The 17,403-nt window shown below is 37.5% G+C and overlaps 1 protein-coding gene across 1 annotated transcript in view; it reads right to left on the bottom strand.

The window, feature by feature from the left end:
• Window positions 1-16,065, bottom strand: part of STUM (stum, mechanosensory transduction mediator homolog) — a 40,482-nt gene extending 24,417 nt beyond the window's left edge. The window contains exon 1 of the mRNA XM_070949582.1: window positions 15,840-16,065. Coding sequence (XP_070805683.1) covers window positions 15,840-16,065 — 226 coding nt within the window. The remainder of the gene's footprint in view (window positions 1-15,839) is intronic.
• Window positions 16,066-17,403: the final 1,338 nt, after the last annotated feature.

The raw sequence follows: 17,403 nt of genomic DNA, 5'->3' as shown, positions 1-17,403 counted from the left end.
AATGTTACTCATCTTGGTTCCTTAACATTAAAAGCTTCTTTTCTGCTTCGCTATTCAATTATTTCTTCAAAGTGCTGATCGTTGCATCCAGGCTGGAAGAACTCCAACAGGGGAGTATTTCCTCCCAACAGGAGGAAATGTTACACTGCAACAGCAGTGTAAAAAGCTTAAAACAACCCTTCCCCTTTAAGAAAGTCAAGTCCCAGCAAATTACCAGCAAAGAAAAAAGAAAAACTCCTGAGAAACTCAGGCGGCAGTAAGTCTGGGCGTACTGCCAAGAACCTTTAGCTGTTACAATGTAATAAGGATTAACTGAGAGGCAGTTTCTATAAGCAGGGCAATAAAGATTAGGCTAGAAACAACACCAGAATGTTTCCTTCCTGCCTTCCTTACAGGATTAGCCCTGTAATCCTGTAAAGTGGAAAAAAACAAAAGGAGATTTCTTCCAACAACCGGTTCTCTGAATTGCTTGGAAAGTTAACCAGTTCTAGCGAATAGGTGTGAACTGGTTGAATCCCATCAGTGGTTCTTTCTGTCAGAAAATTTATTTTTGGTTGTTTTAGCTCAAGTCATTGGAGATTCAAGTGACTGAAGTAATGATGAAATGATGCATCTCACTGCACTCTCTAAAAGATAAAACCCCAGAGGGAAATAAGTAGGGAAACAATACTTCCTTGCCATAGGAAAGGGGGTTGTGATGATTTGGTAAGGTTCAGAACTATGCTGACTATACTGTATCTACCAGAATGATCACCTATGCGAGACAGGTTTTAGCAGAAGAATCAGACTAAGGCTATCTATCAATCCATTTAATATGGTGAGAAAACAAAATGAATTCTCTATTGGATCAGATTTTGTCCAGATTGACAAGTATGGTATCAGATATCTGAATTCCTGGGCACCTGTTGAAGGTGGATAACTAAGAGCTATCGCTGTAGGATTACTGGAAGAACAAAAACCACAGAAAAACCAAAAGTACACTGGGTATGAAAATCATGCCATTATAAATCAGAACCAACAAAGCCTAAAGCAACATTACCTAAAGCAACGGGTTGAAAAGAATTTATCCAGATTCAAATATCATTGAATAACAATTAGCAGATCAAAGAGGATTAATTACCAGAACTAAAATATTCAGGAATGCAGAACTGGAATTGATTTAGAAAAATTGTGAAAATGGAAGATAAGAAACAATAGTAGAATAGTAGAAGTACTCAGTTAACAATTGGAAATATAAAGGAAACATCTTATATGAACTAGAGAAATGATAATTTAGAAGAATTACAAGAGAACCAGTATAGGCCAGTACTGAAACTGCATTTAAGTACTGAATAGTCTTAACTTTTAGTAGTATGGTTTTTTTTCTCACTCCTTGATTAGAACAGGACATTTTTAATGTGAACCACAGAATCATCCAAGTGTAGTTCTATTGGCTACACTGTATGTAGTTTCCAATTCTTGCACTATAAAATTATAATTTTAACAATATTAAAATTTGTAAAAATCTCTGCCATACAAGATAATTTGATAGTGGAAGTGTGTATTCAAGAGAAAAAAAGACAAGTGAATGCAATAATGAAAAAGGTAACTGACTTTTAATGCAGACACTATTCTTAAAACAAAAAACATCTCCTGTTATCATGAGACTGAAACAGACTTAAATGATCAGAATTAGATTCTCAAAAGAAGATAAGAAAGAAGAAATAATATACCATATCTCAGTTGGCCTGAGTTCAGGGCAAAACCAGTTCAGTGTATATGCTTCCCTTGGAGGATTATATCTAAAATATTGAACAGTTCAAAAGCTGTAGACATGGAATTACTACTCCTCTATGATGACTGCAACATTTCTTGGTCCATCTGACCCTTTCATTTCACATTTTATTAAACAAATCAATAAATGAGAACCTGGATGTGTCAACATAACTATTTTATAAGAACTATTCTGGTTCTTAACAATTGAAATGTGTCCTTGGATACAAGATTAGGGATCCTTATAATAGAGCTGTCATTATTATAAGACAATTGTATTATTCAGAATATTAAATTACTAACATTTTTCCTTTTAAAAAGGCTGAGTAATGTGGAGTCTGGGGTCTCCAAATTCCCAAGATAATAAAACAGGCTTACTAAGATCCAGGGTGGGAACTCAGACTGGTGAGCCCCTTTCATTTTAGTCTTCCTAATACAAAAACAGTCATGCAAAGAAAACACACGAGAATGTTGCTTTAGTTCCACCTTTTAGTTATATTGAGATGGGGTAGGGTAGGGTGAGGTGAAGATGTGGCGAAGTATTATTTACAATCATTATTGAAATATTAGTGGTAAAAAACCCTAACATGTAGCATTGATGTATTATTGAAGCGATTATTTGGTGTAATATTGAAGTTTTTCTCTTTCTGTGTACCTTGGCAGAATGAATGTAAAGTCAAATCTCAATCTTGTCTAATAAATGATTTTTATTTTGAATCTTTGGGAGCAGAGGCTAAAAATGTTGCAGCACATATATGGAGTTTTATCGTTCCCACTCACAAAGAATCACAAACTTGGAACTGATCCCTCAAATATATGTCAAATCTTACTAAAACACCTTCTTTGTTTCATCAGAATTCCTGCCTTATGTCCAGAAATAAGTACAGGATGGTTAAAAACCTACTTATAAACAATAATCTATAAGCCTGTGGCTGCTTCGGATAAGTGTGTGCATAACATAACTGAAGTCTGCCTTTTTTTCTATGTTATAAACAACTAATACTTATTCTGCAAAGGCTGAGACATTAGAGGTAGTCCTCAATTTATAACAGTTTAGTGACCATTCAAAGTTACAACAGCACTGAAAAAAGTGTGATTTATAACTGTTTTTCACACTTACAACCATTGCAGCATTCCCATGGTCACATGATTAAAATTCAGATGCTGGGCAACTGACTCATATTTATGACAATTGCAGCATCTCAGAGCCACGACCTTCTGCAACCTTCTGACATGCAAAGTCAATGGGGAAGCTGTATTCACTTAACAATTGTGTTAGTAACTTAACAACTGCAGTGATACACTTAACAACTATGGCAAGAAAAATGGGCCAAAATACACTTAACAAATGTCTCACTTAGCAACAGAAATTTTGGGCTGAATTGTGGTCGTAACTCAAGGGTAACCTGAATTTGCCACAATACTTAAAGCCCACAATCCAGCATGGGCTTTTAGTGAAGCTAACACTAAATTAGCATTTCTTGCTAAAATTAAACAGTATATATTTCAAGCCTATGGTAAAATAACAATTCAATAATGTTTCCTAATTTTGCTCCCTCTATTATGTTTATTAAAGATAATAAAGAATTATCTTTATTCCCCTCAAAAACAAGGGAATTTTTTTATTTTCCAGCCACCACAATTATCAGCCAAATCACAGGAATATTAAATCTACATTTTTCAGAATTACTTATAATGCTTTGTTTTCAATTAGAACCTTCTGAAGGGTTCTAATTGTCCTCTTCCTGTTTATCAATCTAAACAAATCAGCTTGAATTATGGAATATTTTGTAGAATATGGAATAGTTAGCAAATCATACAACATTGAACAGACAATAAGGCAGAGAAGTTTGATATTTCCTTGTAGGGATTTTAGAAGTGTGTTATTTAATGTAGTTCTTTCATATCCGGATTTAAGAATTGTTTGCTAAGAACCAAATCTGAAAACTAATGTAGGGAAAAATGATGAACTAATGTAAATTTTACATAAATAGAGAAACCTAGAGCTATTATCTCATTATATTCTTATCTATTACTATTGGGCTTACTATTTCTAATTCTTCTTCTGTAATTTATAAAGCCTGAAAGGGAATAATATAATAGCATACATATATGCAAATTTGGAAATCCATCACTTGTTTTCTCAATCTGCAGATACAGCTTTTAAAATACATGTTGGCCAATTTAAAATCACTTGAGAAAGTTTGCTTTTTATCTGCACGTGTATTTCCTTTCATCTTACTAGACAAATTTGTCAAATGTATGAAATAGAACCAAGCCCAAAAAAGCATAAGAAACTACTCCCAGAAGCATCATCTTCAGTATTTGAAAATGGAAGGTTAAAACTTATATTTAAAAAAAATTCATATAGTCTTTTCCCTTACTTGATCTCTGAATCTAATCCCCTTTAGCTGTAGAAGTAAGAAACTAAACTAAGACCCTTTTCAAGCTGCATATAAGCTTCCTCTTTATACCTCTTATACAAAGAATAACATTATTCCTTCAAATTACATTCTGCTTTTAGGAACCATTCTCAGGATCCTTCAACACCTGCAATAATCATTTCTGAAAGTCAGGATCAAGTCAGAATTCCTAAGAAACTGCTTTCCTTGCATAATACTGGCAGTTAGTAACATAGCCTACCTTCATTTCTCCGTAGATTTTCAACAACTGTACAATTCTGTATATTAGTCACTGTTGCTTTAACAATATATTAATTTTTGGTTATGAAAAAGTGGTTATGTGAATAAGCTGTCAATGAAATAATTATTTCTTCTCCAAGTCTTAAGTTTTAATGTACCTCTGATCATTATTTAGAAATGCTTTCAGCTCCAGAAAATCTTTAACAATTTCTTTCACCATACTACCTTTTTATTTAACTGTTCTCACCCCCCAGATTCCCAATTGCTTCACTCTTCTGAGCAGCTTTTCACAATATTGGCAATCATTCACAAGTCTTAGATGTACAATGTTGCTAGGGAACAAATCCCAACTGTGCCTTTAAACCCAGGATTTTAAAAACAAACTTGTCAGGAAAATATTGTTTTTCCATCCATTAAACAGCTCTCTGAGTGAATATATGTGCACAGTACCTTCATTTGTATTTTGCTCTTATTCTACCCAGTATACAGACTTCATAGCTCTTTTTGAAGTCCTGTCACAGCACAAAGACATTATACCCAAAGAAAAGAAATCATTCCAACATTATATGACTCACCTGTTCAGGTGAATGAGAGAAGATGAATTAATGATTTAAAAGCATCTTTGCTCTTGATTGCCCATCTTTTCTCCCCTTTTCAGGGATTTCAGAGGCAGAAATCTGGGACAATATAAAAGAATGATGCTTCTTGATCTGCTCTTTTCTAGCCAAATCCTTACATTCATAGTAAATATGTTTACCAGGAAGTATATTTAATACTACCATATTGCCTAGATCAGAGGTTAAACATCTCTTAGGATGTGGAATCTATCAACGCAGAATTCCTGATCAAGAGTCAATATATGACAGGTCCGCACATTACTTGTCTTAAGACCTGGCTTCTGGTTGTTTTTATTGTCCTTTTTCATTCATCATTTTATATATTGGGTTACTTTTTATGATATATGGTTACTTTTTAAAAATGTTTATTTTTGTTGTACAATGTCCAGAGCGGTGGTGAAATCCAATTTTTTTTACTACTGGTTCTGTGAACATGGCTTGGTGGGCATGGTGTGGCTTAGTGGGCGTGGCAGGGGAAGGATACTGCAAAATCCCCATTCCCACCCCACTCTTGGGATAAGGATATTGCAAAATCCCCATTCCCACCCTACTCTGGGGTCAGCCAGAGGTGGTATTTGCCGGTTCTCTGAACTACTCAAAATTTCCGCTACTGGTTCTCCGAACTGCTCAAAATTTCCGCTACCGGTTCTCCAGAACCTGTCAGAACCTGCTGGATTTCACCCCTGGTCCAGAGTCACATTGTTGAGTTGTACATGAGAGAGATTCTGCAAACCACAATTTGAGAAACCTGCCTAGATAATAAGCCCAGGCTTCTGAAGATTGCAGGGGACTGTAACTTTGTCTTGTCATTGTCAGATCAATTTCTGACCATGGTTCAGAAACTGGTTTCTTTGAAATTGGTTTCTTTGAAACTTTTTGATGTCCTCCATCTTGAAGAAAGGTGGACCTTCTTAGATTGGTCTGCATGATCGACCCAACTGGTTTTCAGATGGTATTTGGAAATTTTCCTGAGTCTTTGGAGGACAGTTTACCAGAAACTTTAGTTGCTTCCACAAATGGGGAAGTGCCAGTTGTGTTGTATAGGACTGCATATGAGCAGCAGCTAATCACACTGAGCCCCTTGGTTTTCTAACGACTCAAGGGAAATAGAGTAGCCAGAAGAGATGCCTAGATTACCACTAGAGAAAGATGAAAAATAAGTCCATCAAAACATGACTATGCCCACATTACAGTCTATATAGTGATTAGGATTGCAGTATATAATTATTTTACTACAATTATCAGTGTCCAATAGCCCCTTTGAAAGCAACCCAGAGTTTCATGGAGATTAAAGGACAAGATGACCATATGAAGAATTGCTATCATAAATACATTAGACATCTGATGAATAAGATCATTCAGATTCAATGAAGTTGTACCCTGGTCAGGTAGGTCCTATATTCTATAGTCGTGACTGTTGAGAACTTTCTCAACAAGGACATTGGTCCTTGAGGATGTTAGTGTTGTCAACTGTGTCTTAAGCCCTTGCCCCTCCTAGTTGATTAAAGCCCCCTAGGTGGTGACAAATGGCTGGGCTCAAACATTCATGCATTCATTCTGGACTGAGTGGACTATCCCATCTGCCTTGAATAAGGCAATGGTACATTCCATGCTCATGAAGCCATCACTGGAACTGACAATGTGGGATAATTTAGAACCAGTTTCCAACTTTCCCCTTTTTTTGTGCAACATTAAGGATAAGGTGGAGCCTGGAGGAAGCTGATTATTTGAAGCCATTTTGGTCAAGCCTTCAGCCTGAGATTAGCTCTGGTTGTACTTATTCGGCAGGACCAGAATAGGGGTGGCATGACTTTCCTGGTTCTGCTTGATATTTCAGAAGCATTCAATTCTAAAAAGGGAGGCAGAATAAAAATAAAATCAAAGCATCCTTCTGAACCATCGCTGAGAGTTAGGAGCAGGGAGCACTGTAGTATAGTGATTCTCTTCCTGGGGCTGGTTTCAGTTGGTGTTAATAGGGACTGATGTAACGCAAAGTTCTTGCAATATAGAATTCCACGGAGCCTGACACTTTCCTTATGTACTCCAATTCAACATCTACATGAGGCAAGTGGGTGAGGTCACCCATTGGCATGAGTGTTAAGCATCATCAATATACAAATAGTACTCAGTTTTAAATCTTGACCCCTGGATGGGCAGGGAATGCCATGGAGACCCTGTCTTGATGCCTGGAGACTGCGAAGTTTTGGGGGAAAGAAATGAGCTTGGGTTTAACTCAAGCTGCACTGATTACCATACTAGTGGGCTGTCAGAGGCAATTTATGGGTTAGAATTTGAATACGTATAGGACTGACTTTCCCCTGGCAGTAAAATTTACTAGAGTTGGTTCACTCCGGATCACAGTTATAAAGCATTGTCATTTTGTGGAAATTAGGAGATTATCTTCTCAGTAGCTACACTTTTCCTGTGGTACAGTATTCACACTGAAGTTCATATAGTACCTACTCTGGAATTTTATGTAAAGCTGTAAAAATGTGGCTTTCAGCAGTCCCTGGGGCAGGATGGGATGATGTGCTGCATGAATGTACATGCATGATTGCTCATGTTATTGTCTCAGTGCATGCTTATTGAATAGCCAATCAAATAAGACACAATTTATATATTTGGCACAGATATTTTTTACCTTTTTAATTCTTAACTGTGTAATTATAATGGACTGTCAGAATAACCTTGAGAGACAGGATGGAGGGCTACAGCCTAGACCAGGGGTGTTAAACTCACAGCCCGCATGCCACATGCATCACACATTTGCCATGCCCACCCCCATTTTAGCAAAGGGGGGGAAAGTCACAATACGTCCCGTGATGACAATGTGATGCCGCGAGTTTGACACCCCTGGCTAGACAATGATCTGAAAAGAGAAATCTGAGTACAAAAGTGGAGGAGGATAAAGCATCTCAGAGTTGACGGTCCCTAATTCTCTGGAATGTAAAGACAGAAGAAAGGGGAAGTGCTTTCCGACTTGCAAGATTCTGTAACTGAAACTACAGTAAAAGTAGTATTTGTATTTATGGTTTTGGTTTCCTAGTCTGGGCTATCTTGAAGTTTTGACAGCAGCTGACTTAACCAATAACTTGCCCAAATCAATTTGAAATCTGAAATGTCCCTTCCCCACCCTGTGTTTATTACCAGCTTGCTAAATTGACACTGTGTTAGCAGAACTATAAAAAGATCCTGCCTGGCTTCTCTGTTGTTAGTTCTTTTTAAACAGACTCTGCTTCTTACAAAGCCTACCTTGGGTATGAGAGCCCAGTCACTTTTTCTCATACTTATGAAAAACTTGTGCAAGATACTGATAGCATAGGAGGTGGGGAGCATTTTCAATGAAACTGATTGAAAGTTTCATGTTCCAGTTGATTCTGTCTCTTTCTGAGAATTGGATAAACTGAAGATGTTTTTCCAGCTTTTAGTTTTAGGAAAATGTATTGTGTGTAAGTTATTCTATTTTGGTCTCAATTATACACTATTGTCGTTTGATTTTGGCATTTGAGCTATTTATTGTATTGAACTGTATACTACTTTGAAGGAGTATTTTGGGGTCAAAAAGCAGTGTAAAATTACCCCAATAAAATGCATAAATATATAATCAATCAAAATTGACAGCATTATCTGTTGAATATCAAAATTACTCATTTGTTTTCTTCAATTTTATATAATTTCCAGAATGTCAGATAGGAGCAGACATAGACACCACAAAAATGTGTTTATGAAAATGAAATTGTCATGGCAACAAGAATGAACTCAGAAATATTTTAAAAATAGCAAATTAACAGGAACCATTTATGCAAAATATATTCTTTCACAAATACACTTAAATACTTTTTCCCTGTATGCAGAAAATAAAGGACAGCCAATCATAAATTTAAATTATTTAAAAAATCATTTAAGATTAATTCAAGGCATGTGATTCTATTGGATAAATAAATAAATAATTTCTTATACTCATTTTAAAGTATTTTTATGCTGTTATGCATAGTATCTTGGACAATTATTGTAACTTTCAACCTAGGCAAGAACTGCAATTCACAATTATTGTTGTATTTTGTTTGTAAACTTCTAAGAAAATCTTATTTTTTACAGCTATAAAATATTATTGAACTGTCAGGTGCAAGGAACAAGGATGACCCAGGCAACTGGTCAGAATGGTGTGTTTATTGCTACTTGCCTATTAACAGGAATCTTGCCAGATTCACGCACTGACTAGAGAAACTACTAGATAAGCACTGCAAACTTTAGGGAGAGTATGATTTCCTTTGCTCCCCCCAGCAATTCCAAGCTAGTTAGTCTCCTAACTTCTCCCCTCACTTCAGCTCCAGATTCCGCTACAGGTCTCATTTATCAGATTCAGGTGAAATGTAATTTATACTTGTTACTTTTAAATAATCATTAATGGCTGTAATAGTTATCTTAAACATACAGTTTTTTAATACAAATAAATTATTCATGAGAGATTTTAACACCATTACGAATACAATTCTGCAGCTTCTAATTACATGCCATCTATTACCAGCTTGAAAAAAAATCCTCTAGTTCTATTAATAATTGCAATACACTACATATTTTGCAATCAATAGATAAAAAATGTACAAATGATTTGCAGAAGAAAGCATTCAGAATGCTCAAGATGTATTTTTAATAAAGCTATCATACCAGAATTTTTAATTAGCAACTTTAAAATTCTTGCTAGAAGGATAAAAATATTCACATTCATAAAATATTTTGAACCATACCAGCAAAAGAATATTTCTGAAGTTAGGTTTGATCAGTCTAATACAAACACAGATAGGAAGCCTGGTTCACTGCTCTCTTGTTATGATGATGAGTTAATATTAACATCTGAACTCTAAACAAATTAATCCAAATCTCAGAAATGCCTACATAAATTTCACATGATGAGGATGGCTGTTAATTAAAAATTTCTAACAGGAAGGCACAAGATTGAGAGACGCATTCCAACAGTGTAAATGAAACATTTGTTATTCATGAAAAAAACTGACTTCAAAAAATGAACTAATTCATCATTTGTGTTAATAATAATAATTTGTTGAACAAGCTAGATTGGTTTGGTTCATCTATAACATTAAGATAAAGGATTGTTTTGCACAGCAGCTTTAGGCTGCTTTTCTCTCTTGCAGAAACTCACTGGAAATGAAAGTGGCTTAAGAAATTGCCATCTGGATTTTAATCTTTTTAGCTTTGGCAATCATGATCATTTATTTATTTACACTTATAGACTGGCAAATTCAAAAACTCTGGCTAGGAGCTTTATTTGGAGGATTACCAAGACCACTGCTTCTTTACTCCTCATATCCATGCTAGGGAAATTCCTACTGCTCTTTTCTATATTTGAGTCTTTGAGGACATGTAGTTTCCATTGATGGATCTTTGATATGAGGCATCCCTCAATTAATTCCCTCTTGCATTTGGTACTTTGAACTTGTTAGTCCCATCCAATGCGTCTGCCAGTGAGTGAACTGGTATCATTTTTCCTGTTGGGCTGTGTAATGATATGTGAGAAAGACCTTGGAGATTGGGCAAAGATACGCAACCAAGACAACAGTTAGATAAGAGATAGCACAGTCACAACTGGACAGTGGGTGGGCCCAGAGGCTCAAAAGAGACCTTCTCCACCTTCTTTTGTTGTAAATGAGATAGGGGAGAGAATTGAAATCAGTTGAAAGAGTTTGTCAATATAGCTTTAGAATAAAGTAGATGTAGCTCATCTGATCACAATTCTTACCTGGTTTATCCCATGAAATCAACATCAATTTTGCAAGTTTCCTACTGTCTTCCAAAGAGAGAAATTTCAGGAATGGCTGCCGTTTCCCAAGGAACTCCACTATTTGCTGAGCATCTGGCAGTAGCATTCTTGAAACACCAGCAGCAAGTGGATGCATAGATGATCAATTTGTAGAATGCCATAATAACAACTAACCCAACAGCTGGGAAAGAATTTGCCCCAACTTGGGGCTTAGCCAATGATCCTGCATTCCCATGAGTGAATTGTGTGGGTGAATGAAGGAAAATGTGTTCAATAGGTATTCAAAATATGAATTAAGACTTTGAGGCTACTTATCTCTATTATAATTGTACTATGGCTTAATGTTGTCACCATCCCTGAAATACAAAGATTTTAGAAGAATAAAATGAAACAAGCAACTCTCAAATCCTGGCATCATTTTTACTCGATTCCAAATTCGCGCCCCTCCCCCTCTTATTTGAGGCCTGAAAAGTAGTGGATAAAGGAAATCAATTCTATATACATTGCATCCACTCAAAATAATTTTCTCTCTTTGCTAAATTGCAATATTGGGATTAAGTTCTACTGAAAAAAGAGTTGCTAAGGCCAATTGACTAAAGCAAAGTAAAGCTATGGGTGGGCTTACCTCCAATTATTTTCCTATGCTTTTTGCTGTTAAAATACTTATTATGGGCCAAGATCCCTGCAGTTTAAGCCTGATCTATTGTTCTGCTGCATGCCATTTAGGCATTCTGAATATTGGTTGCCAATTGGTTTCTGAATGCAATTCAAAGTGCTGTTGATAATTTTAAAAGGCTTACGGTTCTTGACTCCCACCTATAATTGTGGTTCAGCTGTTATACACAGCTTCCCCCTTCCCACCTTACTAGATTGCTACTCCCCCTACTGAGTTTTCAGAATACAGTTAAAATTATCTTATTCCATTGGACACTTGTTATTAAAAATGCTGGATGGCCTTATTATAAAATCCATCAAGAATGTTAAAACATATCTTCCATTGCCTTAGAATCTTTGCCCTGTTTCAATAGACAATCTATAGGTATTTAAGGTTTAGCTGAAATTAAATACAAGTTGTAATTACATGCTGATAACACTTTGGTCTAATCAACAACTTTTAAGCTTCTCTACCCAAGTATATTTTCTGGACATACAATAAATTGGAATAAAACTAATCACTAATTGCACAATAATCTCTGCCCTCTAAGGAAAACTGGATCAGGATATAGACATCATAAGAAATATTTTGTTAAAATGTACTTAATTTATTAATATAAGCTATACTAACAATATTGAAAACCTGTCAGCATTTCCCCTTTCTTCCCTCAGAGACTGAAGGTGAAGCTATCATGCGTTCCTGTTTTCCAATGCTAAGTTAATGTTTAACTTAGCATTGGACTCTGCCTGGAGTCACCTATGTGTGAGTTGGCGGGAATCATATAAATTTAATATATAAGTAAAAAAGAAACATAGTTGTTGCATACTTTCTTCCAAGATTATATCTGTGTTACTCTATAACATATTTCTATGAAAATATATAAACACTACATTTTGTTTGTTTGGGATCTCTTAAATATTTGGGATAATAATTCCAAGAAAAATATTTTTGTTAGATGTAGATACTGTAAATGATATTAATAATATCAGTGGTAACAATAATTTAAAATACTTCTTGAGTATATAAGAAATAATAAATGTTGTGAAAATGAATTTTGTTTCAACACTTAGTTCAATAGATTTTAAGAAGAATATATTACTTCTACTTCCTGTAGATATTTTACACAAATTAATCAACAATTGATGAATTTTTAATAAAGGAATCAGGATGAAAGAACCCACAATTATCTCTTTTTTACTGCCACTCCCAGCTAAAAATAGTTAATCAAATGAGTCAAAAACATTATACTTGTTCATTAATTTATTGAAGAAAATTATCCAAAGCTATGTATTTGTGTATAGCAAAAGGATGTAAACCTCTAGGATCATTGACTCATTTGAAGGAGAAATTACAGTCAGGTGTATCATTGTATCTATTGCATAATCTGATAATCAATTCTGCGTGTGATATCATGCCTTATAAATAGTCCCTTCACTCAGTGACCATTCAAAATTACGATGGTGCTGAATAAAGAGACTTAGGAACCCTGCCTGAATTTACGGTCACTGAAGCACCCTTATGGTCACATGAACAAAATTCAGGTGCTCCTAAATTTACCTACTCTTATGATCAATTGTAGGTATGTTGCAGCAGTTCCCCTGCCTATCTTCCTTCCACATCCCTCACTGCCAGGTCCCTGCAGGCTTGAGCCTGCTTCTCACCCTGCTGAGTCTCACATCCTCCTCCCCAATCTCCATCACAGCTCAGTCATTTACATTTTCTATAGATGTCATTTGGGAAATAGCCTCTCTGCCACATAGCCTTCCTACATGGAGGAAGTGTGGCACTGTCCCAGAAGTGGGCACTATTTGGGAAGCAGCTGCAATGAATTGTGGCCACTCTGAAATAGCACCTGCTTCCAGGATGCTTCCAAATAGTCTCTATACTGTATGGAGAGGCAGAGGGGCAGATCAGTCAGCTCTCCTTCTCAAACACAGAGCTTTAACTGGTGGATTTGGTAGCTTGGGGCACAATCTTAGATTTGAATGGCATGGTTTTCTAAGATACAATTATGATACAAGGGGAAAGGGGAAGTCCCAGCAGGTAAGACAAGATAGTTTTCATTTATGGAAAAGAGTCTGAAATGCAACTCCAGAGGAAACACTACAAAATATTCTTCACAGTATTTCCTTTGGAATATATGGAGATCAGTGGTGGGTTGCTACTGATTTGCACCGGATCGAGCAAACTTGTAGTAGCGGCAGCGGGAGGTTCCGCCCACCCGCCCGGACGCTTCTGTGCATGCGCAGAAGCACCGGGCACGCACGCAAGCGCACACACGAACCAGTAGCAACAGGATTTGGAACTCGCCCCTGATGGAGATATATGAAGGTAGTCTTAGATTGCACCAGCACCTTATCAAGAAGGAACATAAAATTTAGGAAACTCATTTATGCTGATTGGCATTTCATAAAGTTAATACTTAATTAAAATATAACAACTATTCACATGAATTATTATCAACAATGTGCTGGTGTAATATCACACCATGCAAAAAAAGTCTAGAGCCAATTCCATGGCAATATCCTTTGGCTTTTAAGATATTTACAGCAGGATTAAACAGCCTGCTCTTTTAACAATGTCAGCATATGTAAAGTTTTATCTCACTCAGTGCTGCTTAAGCCCACATTACCCAGTTATTTTGTACTCAAGAATTTTGCCAACCACACACAGTTGCTAATATTTTCCACAGCATTTATAGTATAGCCTTTATTGTTATTGTATATCATATACACAATAAAATTATTAAAATATTTCTTCATAATAAAGAAGACATTATTACAATTTCTCTTCTGTTTTTTTTTTTTTTTTTGCAAATAACCTCTAGTTCTATCATTCTATCCCAGCTATATTAACATTACAAGTTTAAATAATGGAAAACTTAACATTTCTCAAAGGAAAGGCAATACAAAGAGAAATTTCGCTCATGAATAGCCAATATAGCTAGAAGAAGAAAATAACTCATCTTTTTGACAGGTTGTCATATCAGATACAGCAAGGAGAAATACACCAGATGGGCTTTTTGCTTCTCTGAATCTTCATATCAGAAGAGCTATGTGATGACATGAAACTTTTTTCAGTAATCTTATCTCTAATAAAACTGACTTCTGATTCTGGATATTGACTTTTTTTCTCTAAATATTCCCATTCTAATGGCCATGCAAGAGCATTTTCACCACTCTTTTTCCACTTGAGATGGACCTGTTTCATCATGTGAAAGAGTTTTGTATTTCTACTAAATGGAAATTTTGTAGAGAATTGAGGCTTCTATTGAAGAGAACTTGGTGTTCAATAGCCAATAACGTGATGCAAAAATGTTTGCCTGGTGGTTGCAGATCAATCTCAGCAACTTTAAAAGATAATGCGTATATTATGTTACTATATACATTCTTACAATTAAAGCAAAAAATGCTTACACTTCTTTCCCCACCTGTAGTTGTTCATGTCCTAACAAGAATGCCAGAACTTGAGCAAGCAAAAGGCATTATTCAGCTTTTATTTGGGGTTCTGAATTAATTATTCTGAGAACAGACTTCTCCTGACTCCATTCTAAAACATCACAATGAATTCAGGATAAACAGTGCTGAAATGGGTTTACAAAATTCAAAACCCCAGTACTTAGCAACAGTTACTAACTTAAATGAGTACTATTTTTAACAGCAGTTGAAAGAAATTCACAGAGGATAGAGATGATTATAGTCCTTAGCTCCAGAACTTTGGATAATCAAATGGAATACAGTTCTACCAACATCAATTAAAAATGGTTTTAGGCTTGTATATTTGGTCAACTGCCAAAGAAAAAGACAGTCCTGGACTGTATACATTATATGTATAACAGAAAATATATATAGTGTATACAGTCCAGGACTGACTTTTTCTTTCCCCTATAAGAAATCCTGCAGGCTCGCCACTCAACTCCCTTCAGTGAAACTACTATAGAGAAGAGTTATTACAGCCGTCAAAGGTATTGTGCGAACTTTCCTCTTCTCCATGCGACGTGCTCTCACTAGCCTGACAGTTACCTTGACTCGTTTGCAAGTGAACGCTTATAATAGACCCACTTACTTTCCCACCTCCCAAGTAACCGCGATAACAGGCGGAATCAAATAGCCGCCCGAGAGTGACAGCGAAGGCGTCTGCCTTAAGTGGCAGCTCCCCGCTAGCCTAAAACGTAAAGGAAGAGACGGAATATCCCGCCCAGCAGCCTCGCCAGGCTACACCTTCGCACCTGGGCGGCTAAGTTGCGCCTCGCTTACAGAGGAATTCCGCTGGTTTTTGGGCACGTCCCGGTTCCCGCCTAGTGGTTTTGTTTTGGGTTTTTTCCCTCCCGGCAGGTGGAGCCACGCGAGCGCCGCCTGGCGGGCGCTCAATTTTGAAGGGCAGGGGCGGCTTACCTAGTCCAGGTACGAAGGTGTTGAGGAACAAGCAGAGGACGGCTACAGGGAACGGCATGTAGGGGATGGCGGCACGCAAGGGTCCCTTCTTCTCGCGCACTTGCACGACCACGCCGCCGGAGGAGGAGGAGGCGGCAGTGGTGGCGGCGGCGGCGGTATTATTTCCTCGCGCGGCACCGGCAGCGGTCGGCCCGGCAGCGTCCCCTTCTTTGAGGCCATGGTCCATGGTTGTCCGCTTCAGCCGGTGCAGCGAGGGAGCGCCGGAGTAGCTGCGCCCCAGAGCGTCTCCGCTCGAGTGAGGCTCTGACCGGGAGTCGGCGTCTGCCTAAGGATAAGGAGGCGCCTGAGCTCAAGTGGAGGGATCTCAAGGCGAGACGCGCCCAAAGCGCCCGACTACGCCGCTTGGAGAGACCGCGCTGCGCACGCTCTCGCCTCTCCGTTTGTCCTCGCCTCGCGCCGCTTCGCCCGCCCGAAGGCGAGCGGTGGATTTATGGCCTCGTTTCTGCCTCTTCTTCTCCTCAGGTCCTGTCTTCACAGGCTGTCTCCGACCACCAGTCACAGAAAGAACTTGGCTTATTCTCACCTGTTGGGTTCCCCCGAGTAATTTTTGTAGAAAGTTATGAAGAATCACTCTTCACCCCCACTAATATTCCCTTTCACGTGGATAGACATTCCGAGAGCACAGTAGTTTTAATGGGACAACCATTCCCCCCCCCCCCCACACACACACCCGTGCTCCTCCACACGCACATCCCACACACGCAACTATTAAGTGCTTTGTCCTGATACTGTTATGTCATCTGAACATGAAACAGAAGACCACTCCTGCAGAAAGGAATTTCTCCAGTTATCTTATGACTTTTTTCTTTTCAGCTTGTAAACAGAAGCTCTGACCCTGATGGGGCCACTGAGTGCTCCTCACTTGGTACAGGTAGCTCTCGACTTACAAGAGTTCATTTAGTGACCATTCAGAGTTACAACAGCGCTGAGAAAAAAAGTGACTTATGGGCATTTTTCACACTTATGACCGTTGCAGCATCCCCATGGTCACAGGATCAAAATTCAGACCCTTGACACCTGGTTCATATTTATGACGGTTGCCCTGTCCTAGGGGTCATGTGATCCACTCTTGCAAACTTCTGACACGCAATGTCAATGGGGAAGCCAGATTCATTTAATAACCATGTTACTAACCTAACAGCTGCAATGAATCACATAATAACTGGCAAGAAAGGTCCTTAAATGGGGCAAATCTCACTTAACAAATGTCTCACTGAACAACATAAATTTTGGGCTCAGTTGTGGTCGTAACTCGAGGACTACCTGTATTTGTTTAGTTTAGGTGCTTGAACTGACTGGAGGTTTTTGCAATGGCAAAATTCAGAAATGTAATATTATTATTAATTATTATAATTATAATTATATAATGATTAATTATTAATATTATCTTCCTATAAATTAAAATTAGAAGCAAAACACTAAAATATATGTTTTGGTGTAGTTCTGATGCATTTTCTAGTGCACATTAAAGTATACTTTTCCAAGTTTCCATCCACCTCTCCAT

The sequence above is a fragment of the Pituophis catenifer genome, unplaced genomic scaffold, assembly GCF_029215685.1.
Source record: "Pituophis catenifer annectens isolate HBS135680 unplaced genomic scaffold, rPitCat1.0.hap2 SCAF_1, whole genome shotgun sequence".
NCBI classification, from domain to species: Eukaryota; Metazoa; Chordata; class Lepidosauria; order Squamata; family Colubridae; genus Pituophis; species Pituophis catenifer.
The sequence above is the reverse complement of the archived record's forward strand: the minus strand, read 5'-3'. Positions and strand labels throughout refer to the sequence as shown.